This window comes from Saimiri boliviensis, chromosome 10, assembly GCF_048565385.1.
Source record: "Saimiri boliviensis isolate mSaiBol1 chromosome 10, mSaiBol1.pri, whole genome shotgun sequence".
Lineage (NCBI taxonomy): Eukaryota > Metazoa > Chordata > Mammalia > Primates > Cebidae > Saimiri > Saimiri boliviensis.
Window position 1 is genome coordinate 68279812 of NC_133458.1, and position 20748 is coordinate 68300559.

Sequence of the window (20748 nt, forward strand, 5' to 3'; positions counted from 1 at the left end):
TAAGCATAGCAAGGAAAACTGTTCTGTTGAGAACTGAGAAAGCAGAACAACAATGTACCCTGTAGGGTCAATAGGCATATACTACCTCAGTTGACTAGGATAGAGATAGTAAGAATTTTATTATATTCTGGCATATGTAAGTTTCAAAGTCTTAATGTTTAATAGCTCTTCATTTAATATTTAACCTCCATCCTCAATTTCAGGTTTTATTAAACTCTAATTGAGATACAAACTATTGTTCTGAATTCTAACTATCATTCTTAATCTGTTTTTCCTGAATTGGCAGTAAGGGGGCTATAAATAATAACCAAGTATTGTATTCTAAAACCCCTCATCCTCTAGACCTTTGTCATATTTTTCAACGCTTCCAATTTCCTCACCCTAAGAAACAGAACTTTGTTCCTGACCCAGGTAGAAATGCCTAGCTGGCAGGGATGCCTTCTGTGGGCAGGTGAATGATGTAAGACTTCAAATAGATTGATTTATTCAGAAAATAATCAGAGCCAATATTTGTGATTATTCAAATCTATATTATAGCCCCCAATTATTTTACAAAATGAACACTTGTCCAAAATTTAAGTGTTAGATACAGAACAACTTTCTAATATACTTCAGAGGCACTATTTATTTTGTCTGGCTTGAAGTCTTGTCTCTACTTAATCTTTCCTGCCTTGATGTTTCCCCAAATCCAGTTAGGATTCTTTAATTGCCTATTTTGCAAATTACATATGTAACTGTGAGATCCGTCAGTGGGGCAGGGAAGCACTGACAAGTTAGGAGATGAAGGTTCTAGTCCTAATTCCTCTACCAATGGAAACTGCTTATAGGAGGTGACAACCTATGCCTACATTCCCATTTTATAGATATGAACATATCAACAGGACCAATTTAAGAATTTCATGTATAATTAAGTGTGGTAATGTTTTGTAAATGACATACAGCACTGTACAAAAATGTTAAGCATAACTACTGCTAATAGTCATTTGTGATTTTCATTCGATATTTATATAAGTAATCATATTACTTCAAAGGTATTTTGTAGATTCTGAAAAACAAGATATTCAGGATATAGTATGTCTCACTAATATATTAAAATTTTCTACTTTATTTTCTTAAAAGCTCCCTAAAAATATAATAGTACATTTTATGTCTGAGTATACAAGGCAAAATTATGCCAGACATATTTCACAGTGACTGTCCACTAATAACTCCTCCTAGGGGAAACTACCCAGCCCTCTGGGCCAGAAGAAGTTTTTGTTAACAGTGACATCTCTTCCACATCCCTTCTGGGTAAATGGACCTAGCTGCAGAACTTAGTTAATTCATAACAAATTATAACTTGTTTATAATGATTTGTCAGCTCAAATATGTGATTTAGGCTAATCAGATTTCTGTCTCAGGGATTTAGTGTCAGGATAGACCCTGATAACTTTAACAGTCTGGCAACAGTAGATCAAGTTCAGATGAAAATTTATCAGAGAAGTCCAAGACTGAGGTAGAAAAGGCTGACCAATCTATTGCATCCAAAGAGAGTCCTCACGTGCCTTGATTCGCAAAAACAACAGCTCCCTCAACCTTTTTAATAAGCTAAGATTGCTTTCTTGATCATCTTATTATAAAGTGAATCTGGTAATGAGAGGAAAGAGATTCTCTTTATGAGACTTGGAGTGTTTATCAAAGATCACATGTAGGAATTTCTATTTTTTTTTCTTTAGATGGAGTCTCTCACTCTTGTCACCCAGGCTGGAGTGTAGTGGCATTTATCTCTGCTCACTGCAACCTCCACCTCCTGGGTTCAAGTGATTCTTCTGCCTCAGCCTCCTGAGTAGCTGGGACTACAGGTGTGCACCACCATAGCCAGCGAATTTTTGTATTTTTAGTAGAGATGGGGTTTCACCATACTGGCCAGGCCAGTCTCAAACTCCTGACCTGATCTGCCCGCCTCGGCTTCCCAAAGTGCTGGGATTACAGGTGTGAGCCACCTCGCCTGGCCACAGGAACTTCTTATAATCCTGAGTTTAAAGGTTTACAGTCCCAACCAACAAAAACTCTTCAGGTTCAATTAGGGGAAGTAACCTATCAGGGAGCTAAAATACGGTGAATGGTACCTCCAAAAGTTATGAAACACAGGCTTAAAGCTCAGTTATGTAACTCTAGAAAACAAATATCCAAAATAACTAATAAATCGAACCACAGGATTTGGCTGTACCTCTGCAACAAAAACAATCTCTTTACTGAAACAGATGAATCAAACAACTAATCCCTGTAAAAATGTCAAAAAACAGGAACAAAAACACTGAAAGTTTTGAAAAACCGAAAAAGCAGGCATAGAAGTATGCTTTACCTCATTAACAACTGTTTTCTACTGCTTTTTGAATTAGCTTTATTTTCTATTGTAGTAAGTGAATCTTAGATATAGTTTGTAGTTACTATAATGTTTGACGGTTATCTGTTTCTACAGCCTGAGAAAATAATCATTAATTTTTAATCACCTTCAAAGTCTATCTATTATGTAATATTTTAAATGGGGCCTCATTCTTTCAGGGTTAATACTTCCACAATTCAGTCTGACTTTCAGAAAAGGGTCCTCTTTCTATGATCAAATGGGAAGAAACCCTCTGCTATGTGGTAATTTACAGGACTTTCCCTAATCCATGAGTATTAACTTTTACTTAGTTATCAAGAGATGAGTATAGTTTCCTCTGTCCTGAAGTAGAGAAATAGAAATAGTAGTTCAATGACACTTACCTAGGGAATTATACTTCTAGAAAAGGTAATTTATGGCTGACGCCCTTTTCAGCCTCAGCCCACCTGTACCCAGGTGAATAATAATAATAATAATAAAAAGGAAAAGTAATTTATACCTCTTAGTTTTCAAACCACTCTTTCACGTTCTCTTTATTGAACAAATTATTAACATTGTGAATTCTTTAAATACTTTTCAACTTTTAAAACATTTGCAAGTTACATCTTGAAATAGCTTGGATGTACCTTAAAAAATACTTGAGTTTTTTTGCAAGTTTGTTAAATGTAAAGGAACATAAAAAGACATTTAATATATGCATATTTTTAAAGGATTTTTCTCCACAAGTATTTTAAACAATGTGTTTTTTAAAAAAGAAGTTTCTTACCTCTGATACCTTGGTTTGCAGGAGAAATTGGTTTGGTGGTTTCTACTACATAATCCAATATGCCTTGTGTTATTTCACTGTTGCCTTGCAGTTTCATTTCCAATAAAACTTTCTTTCTCTTTTTTTTCTGTCCTTCAATGGGAACTTCATGCAACAAAATCTTAGATGAGAAAAACAACATTAAGAGAAAGCTTAAAATAAAGGGTACTTGCCCTAGAATGCTACAATAAGCTAGCAATCTTTCTCAACTCTAGCTGCATATTAGAATAATTTGGGAAGCTTTAAAACAATAGCAATGCCCAGCCCCATCCCACACCTATTAAACTGGAATGTCTGGAACCTGGTTCTTACTGTTTTAAAAGTTCCCCAGGTGATTCTACAGTGTAGCCAGGAGTGAGAAACGGTAAGCTACAGCACTACTGAAGCAGTAGCCTACTGAGAAACCCTATAGTGCCCTTTAACAGGTTTCAGACAACCTTAAAAAAGCAGTTTAAAGAAAATGCTAGATAAATTAAGTTAGAAATATTTCATATCACTTGAAATCTGTTGTATAAAAAAGATAATTCAGTTATATATATGTATGTACATATAGTCTTAATTGTATGTTTACTAATAAATTCAAGACTACAGAAAAGTAACTTAATTGTCTAAAATTTAAGGCAAAAAGGTATTTTAAAATGAATTGTTAAAAATAGTTGGGAAAATAAACAGAAACAAAGTTTGATTGAAATTTTAAGTGAGCTGACTTTTACAGTGGTTTTTTAATTTTTGAGAGGCATTTCATAAATTGCATTAAAACTGAAAACTATATATTCTAAGAAAAACTCAAACAAGACCTTTAATAGCTCATAACCTACAAGTCAACAAACAGCAAATGGTCAAAAGGCACACAGCAGAAAATATACAAAATAATGGGCAGGACCTAAAATAATTGGCTTGTTAGTAAGAATTTACAAGATATAAGGCTTTATATGTGAATGATAATACAGAATGACATTGAATGGTAGAAATAAATTATTATTAAATGTTCTTACTTCATATGACTTAGCTCTGTATTCCCGAGAATTGAGACTGGCAGTATTCTTTGGACGAATAACAGCAACATATGCATCTTCTATGTTTTCTGGATTTCCCATTGCTTTATAAAACAAATAAAAAATCCCTTGAAAGATTAGATCACACATTTGATGGCAAGTTAAAAAACAAAGTAATACATCCTTTTTTTTTTTTTTTTTTGAGATGGAGTTTCGCTCTTGTTACCCAGGCTGGAGTATAATGGCACGATCTCTGCTCACCGCAACCTCCGCCTCCTGGGTTCAGGCAATTCTCCTGCCTCAGCCTCCTGAGTAGCTGGGATTACAGGCACGCGCTACCATGCCCAGCTAATTTTTTGTATTTTTAGTAGAGACGGGGTTTCACCATGTTGACCAGGACAGAATCGATCTCCTGACCTCGTGATCCACCCGCCTCGGCCTCCCAAAGTGCTGGGATTACAGGCTTAAGCCACCACGCCTGGCCCCAAAGTAATGCATCTTAAATTGAAAACTTTTATTTCCACATAATCATGCTGAAAAAAATAAAAATAAATAAAATGTTCTTTATCCTGGAATATATAGTGCCTAAAAGGCAAGCCAGAAATGACTTTGATTGTATCTCTACTGTTCAACTACTCAAAACCTTAGCTTATAATGTAAGATTTCCTTTGTATTCCTTTTTTCCCTTTTAAAATAGGGATATACATTTTCATAGGTGTTAACTGCATAGTAAGAATCTGCCTTTCATTGGGCGTGGTGGCTCATGCCTGTAATCCTAGCACTTTCGGAGGCTGAGGTGGGTGGATCACCTGAGGTCAGAAGTTCAAGACCAGCCTGGCTATCATGGTGAAACCCCATCTTTAAAAAAAAAAAAAATTTTTTTAATAAAAAAATTTAAAAAAAGCATCTGCCTTTCTGCCTTTGGGGCCAAAAAAAGTGATTATGATTATAAAATATCTTGTAAATAATGACAAAGTAGTAATTCAGAATAACATACACTTTTTCCATAAATTACAAAGGTGAATGTTAGTTATAGTGTTAACAGTTTGGAAGCTGGAAATGGTAGCTGTTTTATATCCATTGACATTTACCCCAGAACTTTTAGCAGGGAGAATTTTGATATTAGACATTTGGATGAGCTACAGTATATAATTTTCTTTGGAGGTGCTTATCAAGGAACCAAAACCATTGGTCAGTTGATAAAAGCTTTCTGATGGTGATTTAAGAATCTTTTCCATTTCCCTTATCAATTTTCTTGATAATTCAATTTTTTTTTTTACTTTTTTTATTTTTTATTTATTTTTTTTTTAAGACGGGGTTTCACCATGTTGGTCAGGCTGGTCTTGAACTCCCGACCTCAGGTGATCCACTTGCCTTGGCCTCCAAAGTGCTTGGATTACAGGCATAAGCCACCACACCCGGCCTGTTTTGTTTTGTTTTTGATAGAGGGTCTCACTCAGTCACCCAGGCCAGAGTGCAGTGGCGCGATCCTGGCTCATGGTAACGTCTGTCTCCCGGGTTCAGGTAATTCTGCTTCAGCTTCCTGTGTAGTTGGAATTACAGGCATGTGCCACCACGCCCAGCTAATCTTTGCATTTTTTAGTAGAGACAGAGTTTTACCATATTGGCCAGGCTGGTCTCAAACTCCTGACCTCAAGTGAACCACCCATCTCGACCTCCCAAAGTGCTGGGATTACAGGCATGAGCCACCATGCCCAGCAATAATCCAAATTTTTTATTCCAAATATAGTCACTGTGTGTATGTGTGTGTGTGTCTGTACATGCATATCTTTTGCCCTCTAAATTTTAAGTCTCCATCGCACAATTTCCAACCAGTGACTGAATTTCAACTACAATCTTGGTTGTATAATAGTTCTCTTCATTGACTACTAATTTCTTCCATGGCTACACTAAAATGCATCTTTCTGTACTGAATATTTTTTACCTTTTTTTTTTTTTTAAAGGTTCTCCTCATTTATTTGTCAGCAAATTTCTAAAAGAACACTGAACAAAGAGTTTCTTTCCTGGTTATGTTGAGATGAACTTTCTTCAGTTTTTTAAAAAACCATTAGGCATTAAAATTATCCGTTCATATTTAATGAGTTCCCTACTGCTGCAACTCTCAAGAGAGACCATTTTCAAGAAAGGATTTTGAATGTTATTTGAGTAATTTATCCTGCTTTTTCCACGGTAATTGAAGATGTTGGGGCTGTGGTGGCTCAGGCCAGTTGTCCTGGCACTTGAGGAGCCAAGGCTGTGTGTTTGAGGCCAACCAACCTGGGCAACATAAGAACCTCTCATTCATTAAAAAAAAAGAAAGAAAATATCACTCTAACTTTTAATTCACTTCTCTAAATAATAATTAAAAAGTGCCTTATGATTGTAAAATTACCTTAAGAAGAAATTCTTTTAAAATACAGTAACTTTTGGCATTCTACATAAACTTTAGCCTAAGATTAAAACAACCACTAAAACTATTGTACAAAAATTTTAAATAAAATAATTTTAATAATTTAAAAATTTATTTTAAATTCTAAAACTTAATTGATTTTAGAATTTAAAATCATTGATTTAGGTCCAAAAAAAGCCTGCAGATATTTCACTAGAAAAAATTCAGTAAAACATTAGGATAGAGACATTTCATTGAGTGACAAGTTTTCAGGACATATCATTCTTTATCATTATATCCTTTATGAAATTTTTTTCAGTTCAATTTTTTCATAAGATCATTCTTAAAACCCACCTCATGCAACAGACCTTCCTACGGCATATGAAAAGGATGAGGCCTTTTTCTTCTCAGAATTTCTATTTAGCAATTACTTTTCACCACAGATTAATACTGACTTCGAGATAATAAACCTTTACAAATTATGAGACAGATGAATTTCAGACTGTAAGCCCCAAAAAGAAAGACATTGTATTGTGAATACACTGTATGATATATGGGCACAATTACAGAAACCATTTTTTCTATTACACACCTAAAAGACACATCAAGTAATTCTTAGTTTTCTGAACACAATTTAAAGCAAATCAATTCCTGTCTTGGTCAACTCATGTTAAGAAAACATTTACTAGCAAAGCACTTTGTCAATACCCATCACCTCCCTAGAATATTTACTATGGCACAGAACTCTGAAAGTTAATTTAAAAGGTGAACAAATGTGATTTTAAAATGACATAACTATGAGTTACATTTGTTTTTAAAAACATTTTTTGTTACAGTATTTGTTTTTAAACCAAATACTTTTTTTACCATGTCCCCAAAATATTTTTACAACCATTTTCAAGAACTATTCCTACTTGACTAATTAAAATCTACATTCTTCCAGAGACATGAAAGAAGGAAACGAAGGCTTAAGTCAGGAAAATAACAAAAGCAACTAACAGAAGAAGGTAAAACTGCTAAGGCAGAAACACATACAAATTGATAGAAAATGAGTAGTTTGAGCTAAAATATGAGAAAGGTATAATCAGAGTTTGCAGTATGTTTAGAGTGAGTCTGAGATGAGGGTTCAACTGAATAAGAACAGGAAACGTGGCATTTTGTTATATGTCTCACTCTATTCTAGAAAATATTAGGCACAAATGATAATATACTGCCTAAGTAATGAGACCTTATAAATAAAGTGGTGTAAGTGGTCCTTAATTGGGAGGTGGCACCTACCTGGCATCACTGGAAAATATGGAGGGCATTTCTGGTTGTCACTATGACTGGTGAGGGGAGGTGTACAACTGCCATTTAGTGTCCATGGAACAGGTTTGCTAATATCCTCTTAGTATGCTAGACAGTGTTTGCAAACAGAAACTGTAAAGACACATAAGCACTCCTGAAGAGTAAGAAAATAACGAGGCTGAGATCCTGAGTTAGGCTAGCGAGATAAAAGACTTCTGGAGAGGCTAAAAACACCATGCAGAAAAAGCGATGAAAGCAAAAAAACCTTAAAAGGTGGAAAAAGGTGTAGAGGCAAGAAGTGAGTTAGAGAGGGAGAAGTGAGTTAGAACAACAAGCTGTGAATCGCTTTCCCTGCAATGACAAAAATACGTAATCACTCTTCCTGGGAGGTTTTTTCCTGCGCCACCACCCATCAACGTCCACTACCAGGGAAAAATGTCTCTTTGCTCAAAGAGTTTCCACCCAAAAAGTGGCTTTGGTTTCTCTGTAACTAAATGTGGAAAATAAACTCCTTGCCTGGGGCAACCAGATGTGGAGATGGTTCAGTCTCCCACCTCTGTTTTCCCTCGCTGGAGTCGAACTTGCTCCTTCTGTTTCCCCGAAGGAAACCAAGAGGTCCCACCCGTACAGACTGCCGCGAGTGCCTCTCCGGCCGCTACATCAACTAAATGAGTGGTACAGTCACCTGGCGAGGCGGGGCAGGGACCGTCACCGCTTTCTCATTCCTCCTTCCCTTCTCCCAGGCACAGCAGCCTGGCCCAGCTTCCCGTGACAGACAAACCCTCAGCTGCCAAGCCGTCCGGAGTATTCCCCCGCGCTCCCCACCCGGTGCCCCACCCGCGGCCCCAAAAGCTCAGGTCTCTGGAGTCCGAGACCCTCTTGCCCACCTGCTCTTTATTGTCCTTCCCTCTCCTCGCACCTCAGCATCATTCACCCCTCACCCTCTCCCGAAACTATTGGCTCCCAGGTCTTCAAAGGCCTTAGCTTTCCACCCTGCAGCTACCGTGGCTAGGAAATCGCTTCCGGGTTCACACCCTTTGCAGCCTCGCGGTTGGCGGAGGAAGAGCTTCCGGGTCGGCGGCCGGGCTGCTGCCGTTCCTGCTGCTTTTTGGTGGACCTGCAGTCTCAGGGGCTGGTGGCAGGAGACTAGGAGACTAGAGTGGTGGTGTCGGGGGTGCCAGCAGCTGAGCCGGAGCCGGAGCCGGAGCCGGGGGAGGGGAAGAGGACGGCCTGGCCTGAGCGCGTGCAAGGCTGGAGCATGAGCCGGACTTGACCGCGAGGCGGAGGCAAGAGCCACCGCCCCCTCTTCCCCTCCCCAGAGTGAGGCGGCGCGGCGGCGGCCGGAGAGGGATGGGGGGCACCCTCCCTGTCTGAGCCTCGCCGCGGGCGCCTCCGGCCCTCGCAGTACTGCTCGCGGGCCGCCAGTGCGCACCTTCGGCCACATCAGCCTTCGCCTGTCGGGTGCACCCGGGCCGGCGAGGAACGGGCACCCGTCGGGGTGGGTGGGGCGGCGGGGTACCTGAGGTCATCAGCTCGGCGGTAGAGGCAGGGGCGGCGGAGGCGGAACTGCGGAGCTGCAGGGTCCACCGACCTTTACCTTCGGCGGGAGCAGTAACCGTAAGTCTCAGCTTCGCGGTACGGTTCTGCTTGAGGCTGTCTCTACCCATTTTGGGCTCCGAGTTCAGAGCTACCTAGTTCACGCCCTCCTGGATCTACTAGGAGTGTGCCTGCCTCCTCTTTCGGAGCATTGTCCCTCTGTCCTTATCCCTCAACAGGCAGCATTCTCTGTTTCCCCTAAAGGGCTTTTCTCCCAGGGAATTTGGAAGCCTCCGGGTCTCCGTGACGCGTCCCATCCTCCCCATCTGGTTACATCTTCTTGTCCCTCTGTCCTCAAAGGATCTGTGTCCTTCCTCGCAGCCTCCCCCGCCCATCCTTTGAGACGTGGAAAGCCACGGATTCTGCCGATCTCGGGGGCTAGAGAGTCTTTAGGAACGGATGGGTAAAAGTGCTTTGCAGGGCTGTGATGGGTGGGGATAGGTGCAGATGGTTCCAGTGAACCTTTATTTTCGCAGCTTCTGCCACCAAAACAAAAGAGTGGAGCGCTCCCCTGTATTCTGATTTTTCTCCCTATGTATGAGCTATTTTCTGTACGTAGCTGTTTTGAGTCGCAGGAAATTGAAACTGGAGCTGTAATAAAGCATCTCCTGAGAAGGTTTTGAGAATTAGTCTCCCTAGCTCCATTCATACGGAATGGCAGATCGAACAATCTTGTTTGAAATGACGATCCATTTCAGAAGATCTTTACTAGTAGGTCTGATAGATGAATGTAAAGATAAGTCTCTGCTGTTTCAAATAGTGTATTTTAGATACCTTTAAATTTTAGTTTTTTTCATCTAGTTCTTAATTTGTGAAGTATGTGGGTATGCGTAAGGTGTGAAAATCTTTGTATTGGAAGCTTTTGTTAGTGGAGACAAGAGACTTAAAAAGATCATATTAGATAGTATTTGATAAGTATTTTCAATCCTTAATTCCAGAGAAATCTTTTTTTGTATCAGCTACTCACAGATGTTACACACCTTGCTGCCTGTGACATTCTTGCTTCTTAGTTTAAATTGTGAATATCTTCAAAGTGTATTTTCTGATTTTGAACTAGACTTTTTTCTCATTAGAATTTGATTTACTTTTTAAACTGCTATTGCAGAACTTTCCAGAAATTAGATTTAAAGATAATTTTAATGCTGTCAGTGATTGAACAATAGCCCTTATCTGACTTCATGCATTCCTACTTTTCAGAGCACCATAGGAAGCAAACGATAATTTAAGAATAATTTTACTGTGTACTGTAGATTGGTATTCTGCAAACTACTGTGTAGTATGAACTGGTAGCTTTGGTGTTTTGTTTTGCGGAAAAGCATTGTCATTTCATTAAGAAAGATGGAGGTATTTAATGATTTCCCCCCCCCCCAACCTCCTTTCAGCAGTTGATTTTGGGCTTATTATTTGATTTGTAACTTCTCACTGTTCACAGATGTTAATTTGAAGTAGGCTCAGGAGATGTAGCTCCAACTCTCTGTCTGGAAATGTACTTAGCACAGAAACCAAGCACTGTACAGAGTTGAGTGTATTATTAAGGGTGTGGCTTTTGCTTTCTGTAAAATTGGTCAGTTTCTGAATAAGAGTAGGGTGCTATAGTGGGGTGATGGGTGCTATCTTGGAGAAGTCTTAGAAAAAAATGTTTGTTGATTCTCTCTTTTCCTTGGGGTTAGGATGGGGAAGATAGGATCATATTTTCCTATTCCACTGGTCCCTTGACCACTGCACTGAGAATTTTGAGTTTTCAGTATGTAAGGATTCTGAAACTGAGCAGACTGTGCTGTAAACAAGGGCTTTAACGGGTAGGTGGCTCCTGAAACACAGGAGGGAGCCACTATAGCACCCTATTCTTATTCAGAAACTGACCAATTTTACAGAAAGCAAAAGCCACACCCTTAATAATACACTCGACTGAAACATAGGAGGGAAGTTTTGTTAGCCATTCTTTTGTACTTCTGTGGAACTGCCCACTTCTCAAAGAGTGAGTTTTCTTTATTCTTTCTTTTCTGGGGTATGCACTCAAACTTGTGAAAGTGAAGTATGTCTATTTACAACTTGCTTGTAGATAAAAGTGTAAGCTCATTTTCATATGTAAGTAGATGGATGAACTATGAATTAAGTTAATTTGAATGTCTTTGAAATGAAGTTGGAAAAGATTCCTGAATGTTTTGGGTAATTTTTCCTCCTTTGAAGATGCACATAACATTTATTTAGATTAAGTTTTAAAATATTTCCTTCAAATATTTGACACATTTGCCAAAAAGCAATTGGGAGGGGACTAAGTAATTTTATTTTATTTTTTTCTTTTTTGAGACAGAGTTTTGCTGTTGTTACCCAGGCTGGACTGCAATGGCGCGATCTCGGCTCACCGCAACCTCCGCCTCCTGGGTTCAGGCAATTCTTCTGCCTCGGCCTCCTGAGTAGCTGGGATTACAGGCACGTGCCACCATGCCCAGCTAATTTTTTGTATTTTTAGTAGAGATGGGGTTTTACCATGTTGACTAGGATGGTCTCGATCTCTTGACCTCGTGATCCACCCGCCTCGGCCTCCCAAAGTGCTGGGATTACAGGCTTAAGCCACCAAGCCCGGCCGGGACTAAGTCATTATTAAAGAGACCAGTCTGGGGGGAGTTTTTATACATTGATCTAAAAATACTTAGGTTTTTAATTTACTTTTCAAAGTGACTTCTTTAGAGGGAATGGTAATTTTTGGATTCTCAGTTTATTTTTCAGACTGTTTATTTCTCAGTTGATTTTTTAGACAGTTATTTCTCAGTTTATTTTACAGTCTCAGACTGCCTCTTTCCTTTTCCTCTTTCTTTCTTTTCCAGATACTTTTTTTTTTTTTTTTTTTTGGGACTGAGTCTCCCTGTGTCACTAAGACAGTGCAGTGGTGTGATCTCAGCTCACTGAAACTTCTGCCTCCTGGGTTCAAGTGATTCTCTTGCCTCAGTCTTCTGAGTAACTGGGACTACAGGCGCCCACCACCACACCCTGCTAAATTTTGTGTTTTTAGTAGAGACAAGGTTTTGCCATGTTGGCCAGGCTGGTCTCAAACTCCTGACCTCAGGTGATCTGCCTGCCTTGGCTTCCCAAAGTGCTGGGATTACAGGTGTGAGCCACTGTACCCAGCCTTCTAGATACTTTCACGTGTACTTCATTTCAGTAAACCTTTATTGAGCATCTACTATGTGTGCCAAGCACTTTGTTAGGTTCTCGATGTACAAGGGTAGATTAGTCAAGGTTCCTTTCCTCATTGAGGTTACCAGTCTAGATATTTGACTGTGATTTCTATCCATCTGCCTTTATTGACTTCTTTTAGAGGTTTTTAAGCCACTTGACCCTGTTGCAAGGTTGTTTCATACCCTCTGTATAAGAATAAGCATGATAGATGCCATTTATTGAGTGCCTAATTTGTGCCAGTCACCATGCTAAGTGTTTTACATACATTATCTCATTTAATTCTTGGAATAGTCCTAAAATGTATTTTATCTCCATTTAAAGAGTGCACGCGTGCGCACGCACACACACACACACACACACACACACACACAATAATAATAATAAAAAGCCATACAGAATCTGATGTATAGTATTACTGGAGTTTTTTTCCTTGTAATATTCTCAAAAAGATTTGACTTATAGTCCTTAAAGGGTAGAAACTGCCATATCGTCATTAACAGTTTTTCATTCTCTAATATTGCTTTGAATAGAAAAATCCTAATTTCGTAAGGTATTAGTATCTTTTGTGTTCTAAAGCAGATAATTATATTCTGTTAAAATGTAATTTTCAGTCGTTGTTTAAATTCTTGAAAATACTTAATTCTAAAGCTCATTATGGTTAACGGTAACATAGATTTTCAGGCATGTTTACCCTTTTTTTCCTCAAGTTCAGCAATGGGACCAAGAGCTTTTAAAATATACTAAAAATGTGTGTACTCTCCAGGAAAGGTAGTGTATTGAGCCATGTGACATCTTTTTAGCTTTTAAAATTTTTGAGTTTAATTTTTGCAACTAAAGAGTTTTGGTTTCTGCAATGAAAATGTATGCCTTCAGATTTGAAAATTATCATACTCATTATTGGTAGGATATATGCTTTATCGGCAATTTGATATAGTTCAGCCTAATAATTTTTCAGAAACTCAACATTTCTTAAAACATGGTTTTCCACTGTCAACCCTTTTCTTCAAAAGCCTTATTTTTATCCTAAACATTTTATTCTGTTACTATTTTTAACCAAAACTATTAGCAGTTTGCTTTTTTTTTTTTTGAGACGGAGTTTCGCTCTTGTTACCCAGGCTGGAGTGCAATGGCGCCATCACGGCTCACCGCAAACTCCGCCTCCTGGATTCAAGCAATTCTCCTGCCTCAGCCTACCAGGTAGCTGGGACTACAGGCGTGCGCCACCATGCCCAGCTAATTTTTGTATTTTTAGTAGAGACGGGGTTTCACCATGTTGACCAGGATGGTCTCGATCTCTTGACCTCGTGATCTACCCGTCTTGGCCTCCCAAAGTGCTGGGATTACAGGCGTGAGCCACCGCACCCGGCCAGCAGTTTGCTTTTTTTAGGATAATGATTTTTACTACTGGTTACACATTCTTCTGTTTTTAAAACTCTAGAGCAGATATTTAATACTTGAGTTCCTGGGAAAGTTAATCCTTGATATTTTTCTATCTTCAGTCTGACATATAATTTTAACCTAACATAAATAGTCTTTCCCTTTCAGTGTAGCAAAATCCTTGCTACTCAAGCCACTATATTTTTCTCATTGAAACAATATTGAATGTAGAATTCCTGTTCAAAAACATAAAAATGACTAAATTATAAATGGGCTAGGGGCTGGGACTACAAAGATGAGTAAGCCAAGATTCCTTTCCTTGTTGAGCTGTAAAATGCCCATTTAAAATCCATGAAGAAAAGGGAGGGTTCGTTGAGATGCTCTTAGTTCTCCAAATAGGAATAAACATTGCCCTTCTTGTTAATGCATCCCTTCAGAGTATGGTAAAGGAAAGTATATAAATCAACATATTTAGCCAGGATTTTCCTTCTGTTTCCTGGCCTTAGGCAGTAAGTGATTCCCATTTGCTCTATCACTAGATGTTCTATATCACATCTTTATTTTCAGATGAAAACAATCATTTTGAAATAATTTAAAATGTAAAGAAAAGATGGCAGAATAGTACAAAGAACTCTTGTATCCCCTTCATGCAGATTTATCCCATTGTTAATATTTTGCTTCATTTCTTCTTATGCCTGCCCTCTCTCTCTCTCTGTCTCTATACATACATACTCATTACAAGCTTTTTCTTTTTCTTTTCTTTTTTTTTTTTTTTTTTGAGACAGAGTCTCACTCTGTCGCTAGGCTGGAGTGAAGTGGTGAGATCTCGGCTCACTGCAGCCTCCACCTCCCAGGTTCAAATGATTCTCCTGCCTCAGCCTCCCAAGAAGCTGAGAATACAGGCATGTACCACCATGCTCAGCTAATTTGTGTGTTTTTAGTAGAGACGGGATTTCACCATGTTGGCCAGAATGTCTCGATCTCTTGACCTCGTAATCTGCCCGCCTTGACCTCCCAAAGTGCTGGGATTATAGTACAGTTGTGAGCCACTGCACCCAGCCTCATTACAGTCTTTAAGCCTTTTGAAGCAAACTGCTGACATGGTATCTCATCACCCCCAAACACTGCAGTGTCTGCTTCTTAAATATAAGCACTCTCTTATATAGCCAACATACTACTGTCCAAAGAAGAAAATCAACATGAATACAACACTGCTATCTAGTCAAGAACCTATACAGATTTCAACTACTTTCCTGACAATATCTCTTTCTTTTCTGGCTCAGCATCCTATCCAGGAACGCATGTTAGTTATGTCTGTTCGTAGTTCTTCAGCCTCAGTTTTCCATGTTTCATGTCCTTGATAGTTTTAATAAGTATATGCCCTGTATTCTGTTTGGGACCCTCATCCTAGATCTGTATGATGTTTCCTCATGACTCCAATCAGGTTATGCATTCCTGGTAGTAATACCACAGAAATGGCGCTGTGTCCCTGCTCAGTGTTTTCCATTTAGAGGCATACAATGTAAAACCATGCCACTAATAGTAATATTGGCAAGATTGTATTTGTGCCTTTTGTAATTGTCTAGTGTTTGTGGAGATGTCTTCCAAAATTATGCTGGTATCCTGTTTCTCTACTCACCAGCTTTATTGGGTGTCATTGATGACTCCCACCTGAATTAACCACTTTTATGATGATTGCCAAATAATATGTCTTTATTTCTGTTATTTCTTCGTACATACTAGTTGGTATTATGTCATAAGGTATTCCTTTTTTTTTTTTTTTTTTTTTTTTTTTGAGACAGTCTTGCTCTGCCACCCAGGGTAGAGTGCAGTAGTGTGATATCGGCTTTCAGCAACCTTCACATCCCAGATTCAAGAAATTCTCTTACCTCAGCCTCCCAAGTAGCTGAGATTACAGGTGCCCGCCACCATGCCCAACTTATTTTTGTATTTTTACTAGAGACAGGGATTTCACCTCTTTCTTTTTCATTTATTAATTAAAGCAGTAAAGACTCATGGGTTTCTATTTTGTTAAATATGTTCTGATTTGTTACTATTTTATTTATTTTGCTTTTTAATCTGTTCCTGATTTAGCCAATAGAAGCCTCTTCAAGCTGGCTCCTCTGCCCATGTATCATCCTTCTATCTCATTGTGTCTTTCCTTAGGACTTTGTGGCAGAACAAGCTGTTCCTGGTTCATCTTGTGCTTTGTCTATTCTAGCCCTGGAATCAGCCATTTCTCCAAGGAGCCCTGTTTTTGTTTTTTGTGCATTGTTTGAGGTTTTTTTTTTTTTTTTTTTGTGAAAGATGGTATTTAAAAACAAAGATTTGGGCTTAGTGTGCTCCTTGCTACTGGAGTGTCATTGCTTCCAAGCCGTCATAGAAGATAGAATTAGGACACTTGTATATGGTTTGTATACACATACATATACAAAACACATACTCATATCCATACATAATTATTTCTGTACCTATGTGTATGTATTACAGAATCTTAAAGTTGTTACTGTAGTTCCAGTTCTAGTCTAACACTTCAGGGTTTTTCCTAGCTTTCTCCTTTTAAATGTTTATAAATGCCTTCTCTGGCAGTAAGAAGCTAGGCTTTGCATTAGCTTCAATATATTTATTATTTGCCCATTTGTTTTACTAATTTGCCTAGTAAGCTACCATTCTCCCTGCCATGTAGACCGTCTCCCACCTTCATCTGCCCCTACCAATATGCATCATTAACTGCTGAGCCTGCTGGCTTTTGCCTCTTTGTGGATCCACAACCCTTCACTGGACCTACGACACTGTGCAGCTCTCTGTTTCCACACAACACCCATTGTCCTCGCCTCTAGTCTAATTAGCCTGCACTTCTGGTATTCTTCCCAACATGATCTCACTGCCCTGCATCTTCAGCTAGCTTGCCGACACCTTTACATGTTCTAATAGTTAATTTTTAAATCTATTTCAAGAACTTACAAACATATATATATGGGATAAAATATATGCATAGTTTCTCCACACCCAAATGGTAACATACTATATTAAATATTCTACATCTTTTTTAAAACTTATCTTGAAAACCTTTCCATTCTTTTGAACAACCTACATAGTATTTCATTGTACCTGTATGTGTATATATCCAGACACACACATACCCCTATAGCTGCATATCAGTGATAGAATGTTTAGCAGTCATAAATTTCTCCTATTTTGATACGCATTCTTCTTTGCAGTATGCCATGGCCTTTTCTGTTTAGAGGTAGAATCTATTTCTCCATCTCTTTCTTGAGTCTTGGCTGGTCTCGTGACTTACTTTGATAAGTGGATATGATAGAAGTGATCTGTGAATCCTGGAGCCAACTCCTTAAGAGGCTTCAAGGAATGCTTTTCCTGCAGCTGAGAGTGAGGAAGCTGGTCTAGTGTATGGAAGCACTAGATGTGTCTTATAGGAGAACCAAGATGCCCCAGCTAACAGCAAACACCAACCAGCAGGTGTGAAAGTGGGTTATCTAGGACCTGGTAGCCCAGCTGACCCTTTAGCTGAACACGCAGGAACCAGAGATGAAGACAGCAGAGAAACTGCTAGCCAACCTACAGAGATGTGAAAAATAACATATTGTTTTGAGATACTAAGTTTGGGATGGTTCTATAGTAGTAGATATCTGAAACCTTAACTGTGCGTGTTTTGGACATATGGGTTGTCTCTAGTCTTCTATTATGAATAATACTACAATTAATATTTTTGTACATAGTATATACCAATTTAATTTTAATACTTAATGCTAAACTATTTTTCAGAAATATTGACACAATTCTTATTTTCACCATTAATGTCTGAGAGTAACTATTTCTGTAAACTGTCACTGAATGCTTTTCTTTTACAATAAAATAAGTTTTTTAAAAAAGTTTCCTATAGTGCATTTCCCTACCTACCTGTGAGGCTAAGCATCTTTCAATATATTTATTGGGCATTTTGATTTTCAGTTCTATGAATTGCTTATTTTTATCTTTACTCATTTTTTCCTGTTGGATTTTTTCCCTTACTAATATATGGTATTCTTTGATATCCTTATTATGGATATAATCATTTAACCTAATTTACAAATAAGTTTTGTTAGTTTTCTTTTGTTTTAGTTTATGGTATCACTTATTGTATGTATATATATAGGCATTTCATGTAATCATTGATATGGTTTGGCCATGTCCCCACCCAAATCTCATCTTAAATTCCCACATCTCGTGGGAGGAACCCAATGGGAGGTAATTGAATCATAGGGTAGGTCTTTCCTGTGCTATTCTTGTGATAGTGAGTAAGTCGCACGAGATCTGATGATTTTAAAAAGGGGAGTTTTCCTTCACAAGCTCTCTTCCCTTTGCCTGCTGCCATGCATGTAAGATGTGACTTCCTCCTCCTTGCCTTGCCTCTTTGCCATGATTGTGAGGCCCAAGTCATGTGGAATTGTAAGTCCGTTAAACCTCATTTTCTTCCCAGTCTCAGGTATGTTTTTATCAGCAGCATGAAAACTGACTAATAGAATCATATATATCAGTCTTTTTGACTTCTGATATTCCTGTCTTGAGACTCTGTCTCTCCTCTCTAGGTTAAACAAACTTTTTCCTAAACTTTCTCTAACTTTCCCATCAAATAGGAATCATGTTCAGCTGCCACGGAAATCCAAAGAAGGGTCGCATAAATAAACAAGGGTGATTATTTTCCTCAAGTAATGAGAAATTAGAGGTAGACTGTCCAGAGCTGGTATGATGGCTTCATGGTGCTATCAGGAATGCAGGCTCATTTCTCTTTCTTTTTAGTCATGCAGGCTTGTCACCTCATGGTCTTGAGATGGCATTCCAGACTGAGCAGTCATTTCTTTATATTCTTTTGCTATCCATGGCTGTGCTTGTTTTAACTGAGAATCATATCCAGTTTGGTGACTGTAACTTCTGGGGATGAAGCCAACATAAAGCAGCTTTCTCCCCTCCCCCAGAATAACTAGTTCTTATGAAATATTTTTTTCTGTTCTTTGAAAAAAATCATGCTGATTTTGCTGTCTGTGCCGTAACAAATGTGTCTTCAGGATAAAGCCCCATAATTTTTTTTCTTTAACCTATTGGGTTGTCATGTTTTAAAGTTATTTATAAGCAAACAGGGAGATAAACATGATTATATTCTCAAATTGGAAAGTAATGTTGGAAATGGGACTTTAGCATATGTTCAATAAGTAATATTTATTCAAGGTGTTCTGTGTGCCAGTAACTATGGTAAACAATGGGTATAAAACTGAATATAATGTGATCCTCATCCTCAAAGAGTTTACCAGGTAACTAAGGAAGCAGATAAACATTTAATTATAGTCTTAGAGGGTAAGTTGAGTGTAGTATCAAGTTATGGAGGCAGGACTTCGAAGTTAGTTGAGGGTTGGGGAGCTATTATTATGGAACTTGATAGAGAAAACAACTTTTAAGCTAATACTTGATTAACTAGTAGGAGTTATCCTTTTCAGGCAGAGCTGATAGGGAGGAGGACAGAACATTCCAGGAGCTTTAGTAGTTTAGTGGGTGGGGCCGAGTTATAAGAGAGGCTGTGAAGAGATGAATGCTGGTCTTAGCAAGGACTTTTCTCAGAGCTGGGAACCTTCAGAAAGTTTTAAAATGGAATTGGACAAGATCAGATTTGCCTTTTAATAGGGAAAATGCAGTTAGGGGTGGGATCTGGAAGTAAGGGTACCTATTAGGGAATTTATCTAATACACTAAAATCTATTCCAGTATTAGCCAAATATTTCTTAAGCACCTGTGTAAATACAATGTGTAATTTCTATTCTCAAGGAGTTTGTATTTTAAAGTAAGAACTAGGTAACAACAATATGAGGCAGTATACTAATATTATGGCTTCTCTCTTATAAAATGAAGGCAAAGAAGGCTAGAATTAAGACGTGAAGCCAAAAGATCTTCATGGCTACAAAGCCCTTATTCTTTCTAGGTGTACTACACTGCCTTCCATGGCACTTATTACCACTTGATTTATTATCTGTATGTTACCTCAGAACCCTTGTGACATAAGATTAGAGTACAATTAAAATGAGTTTCAACTTGGGACACAAAATATCATATGATCTCCACGCTGGCTTTCTCCAGGCGGTCTCTGTTGGATGGAATATAATCAGAAAGATAAATGTTGGTTAGAAAAATTGTCACAATGGGCCAGGTGCTATGGCTCACGCCTGTAATCCCAGCACTTTGGGAGGCCGAGGTGTGTGGATCACCTGAGGTCGGGAGTTCGAGACCAGCCTGGGCAACATGGTGAAACCCTGTCTCTACTAAAAATATAAAAATTAGATGGTGCATGCTTGTAATCCCAGCTACTTGGGAGTCTGAGACAGGAGAATTGCTTGAACTTGGGAGGCAGAGGTTGCAGTGAGCCAAGAAGATCGCCCTACTGCACTCCAGCCTGGGAGATAGAGCGAGATGCCATCTCAAAAAAAAAAAGAAAAAGAAAAAGAAAAAAAATTGTTACCATGAAGCAGTTATGAACAGTCTTGAGATTAGTTTCTGTGAAACTTAGTATTAAACTGTTAGGACAGTGAGGAACAAGACGTACCATGTCATTAGATAGCTTGATAACATACTTATTAATGTTAAGGTTCTTTTTTCTATATTTAAAAGTAGAGCAAGGAATGAAAAAAGGACATGCACTATTGCCAATAAATAAAGAATTGGTGGGTTTTGATTATTTATTTGCTTTTATTTCCAGACAGGAATTATAA

General features: G+C 38.5%; 2 protein-coding genes across 19 annotated transcripts in view; one reads left to right on the forward strand and one right to left on the reverse strand.

The window, feature by feature from the left end:
• KRIT1 (KRIT1 ankyrin repeat containing) overlaps positions 1-8914 on the reverse strand; it is a 43188-nt gene extending 34274 nt beyond the window's left edge. For 4 of the 13 annotated variants that reach the window (XR_012512099.1, XR_012512098.1, XM_074379425.1 and 1 more), the window contains exons 1-4: positions 8729-8873; positions 7833-7973; positions 4166-4269; positions 3132-3291 (exon numbers count right to left, since the gene is read on the reverse strand). Coding sequence is in view for 11 of the 13 variants with exons in the window: in XM_074379425.1 (XP_074235526.1) it covers positions 3132-3291; positions 4166-4269; positions 7833-7839 (271 nt within the window). In the remaining 2 variants the exon portion in view is untranslated. Of the gene's footprint in view, positions 1-3131; positions 3292-4165; positions 4270-6908; positions 7057-7832; positions 7974-8357; positions 8506-8526; positions 8678-8728 lie in introns of those variants that run through there. The other 9 variants (XM_074379421.1, XM_074379419.1, XM_074379422.1 and 6 more) reach the window with 9 other exon arrangements.
• Positions 8915-9231: 317 nt separating this feature from the next.
• Positions 9232-20748, forward strand: part of ANKIB1 (ankyrin repeat and IBR domain containing 1) — a 167452-nt gene continuing 155935 nt past the window's right edge. For 2 of the 6 annotated variants that reach the window (XM_010345292.3, XM_010345286.3), the window contains exon 1: positions 9306-9458. The gene's annotated coding sequence lies outside the window, so the exon portion shown is untranslated. Of the gene's footprint in view, positions 9459-11086; positions 11416-20748 lie in introns of those variants that run through there. The other 4 variants (XM_074379413.1, XM_010345282.3, XM_003921199.4 and 1 more) reach the window with 3 other exon arrangements.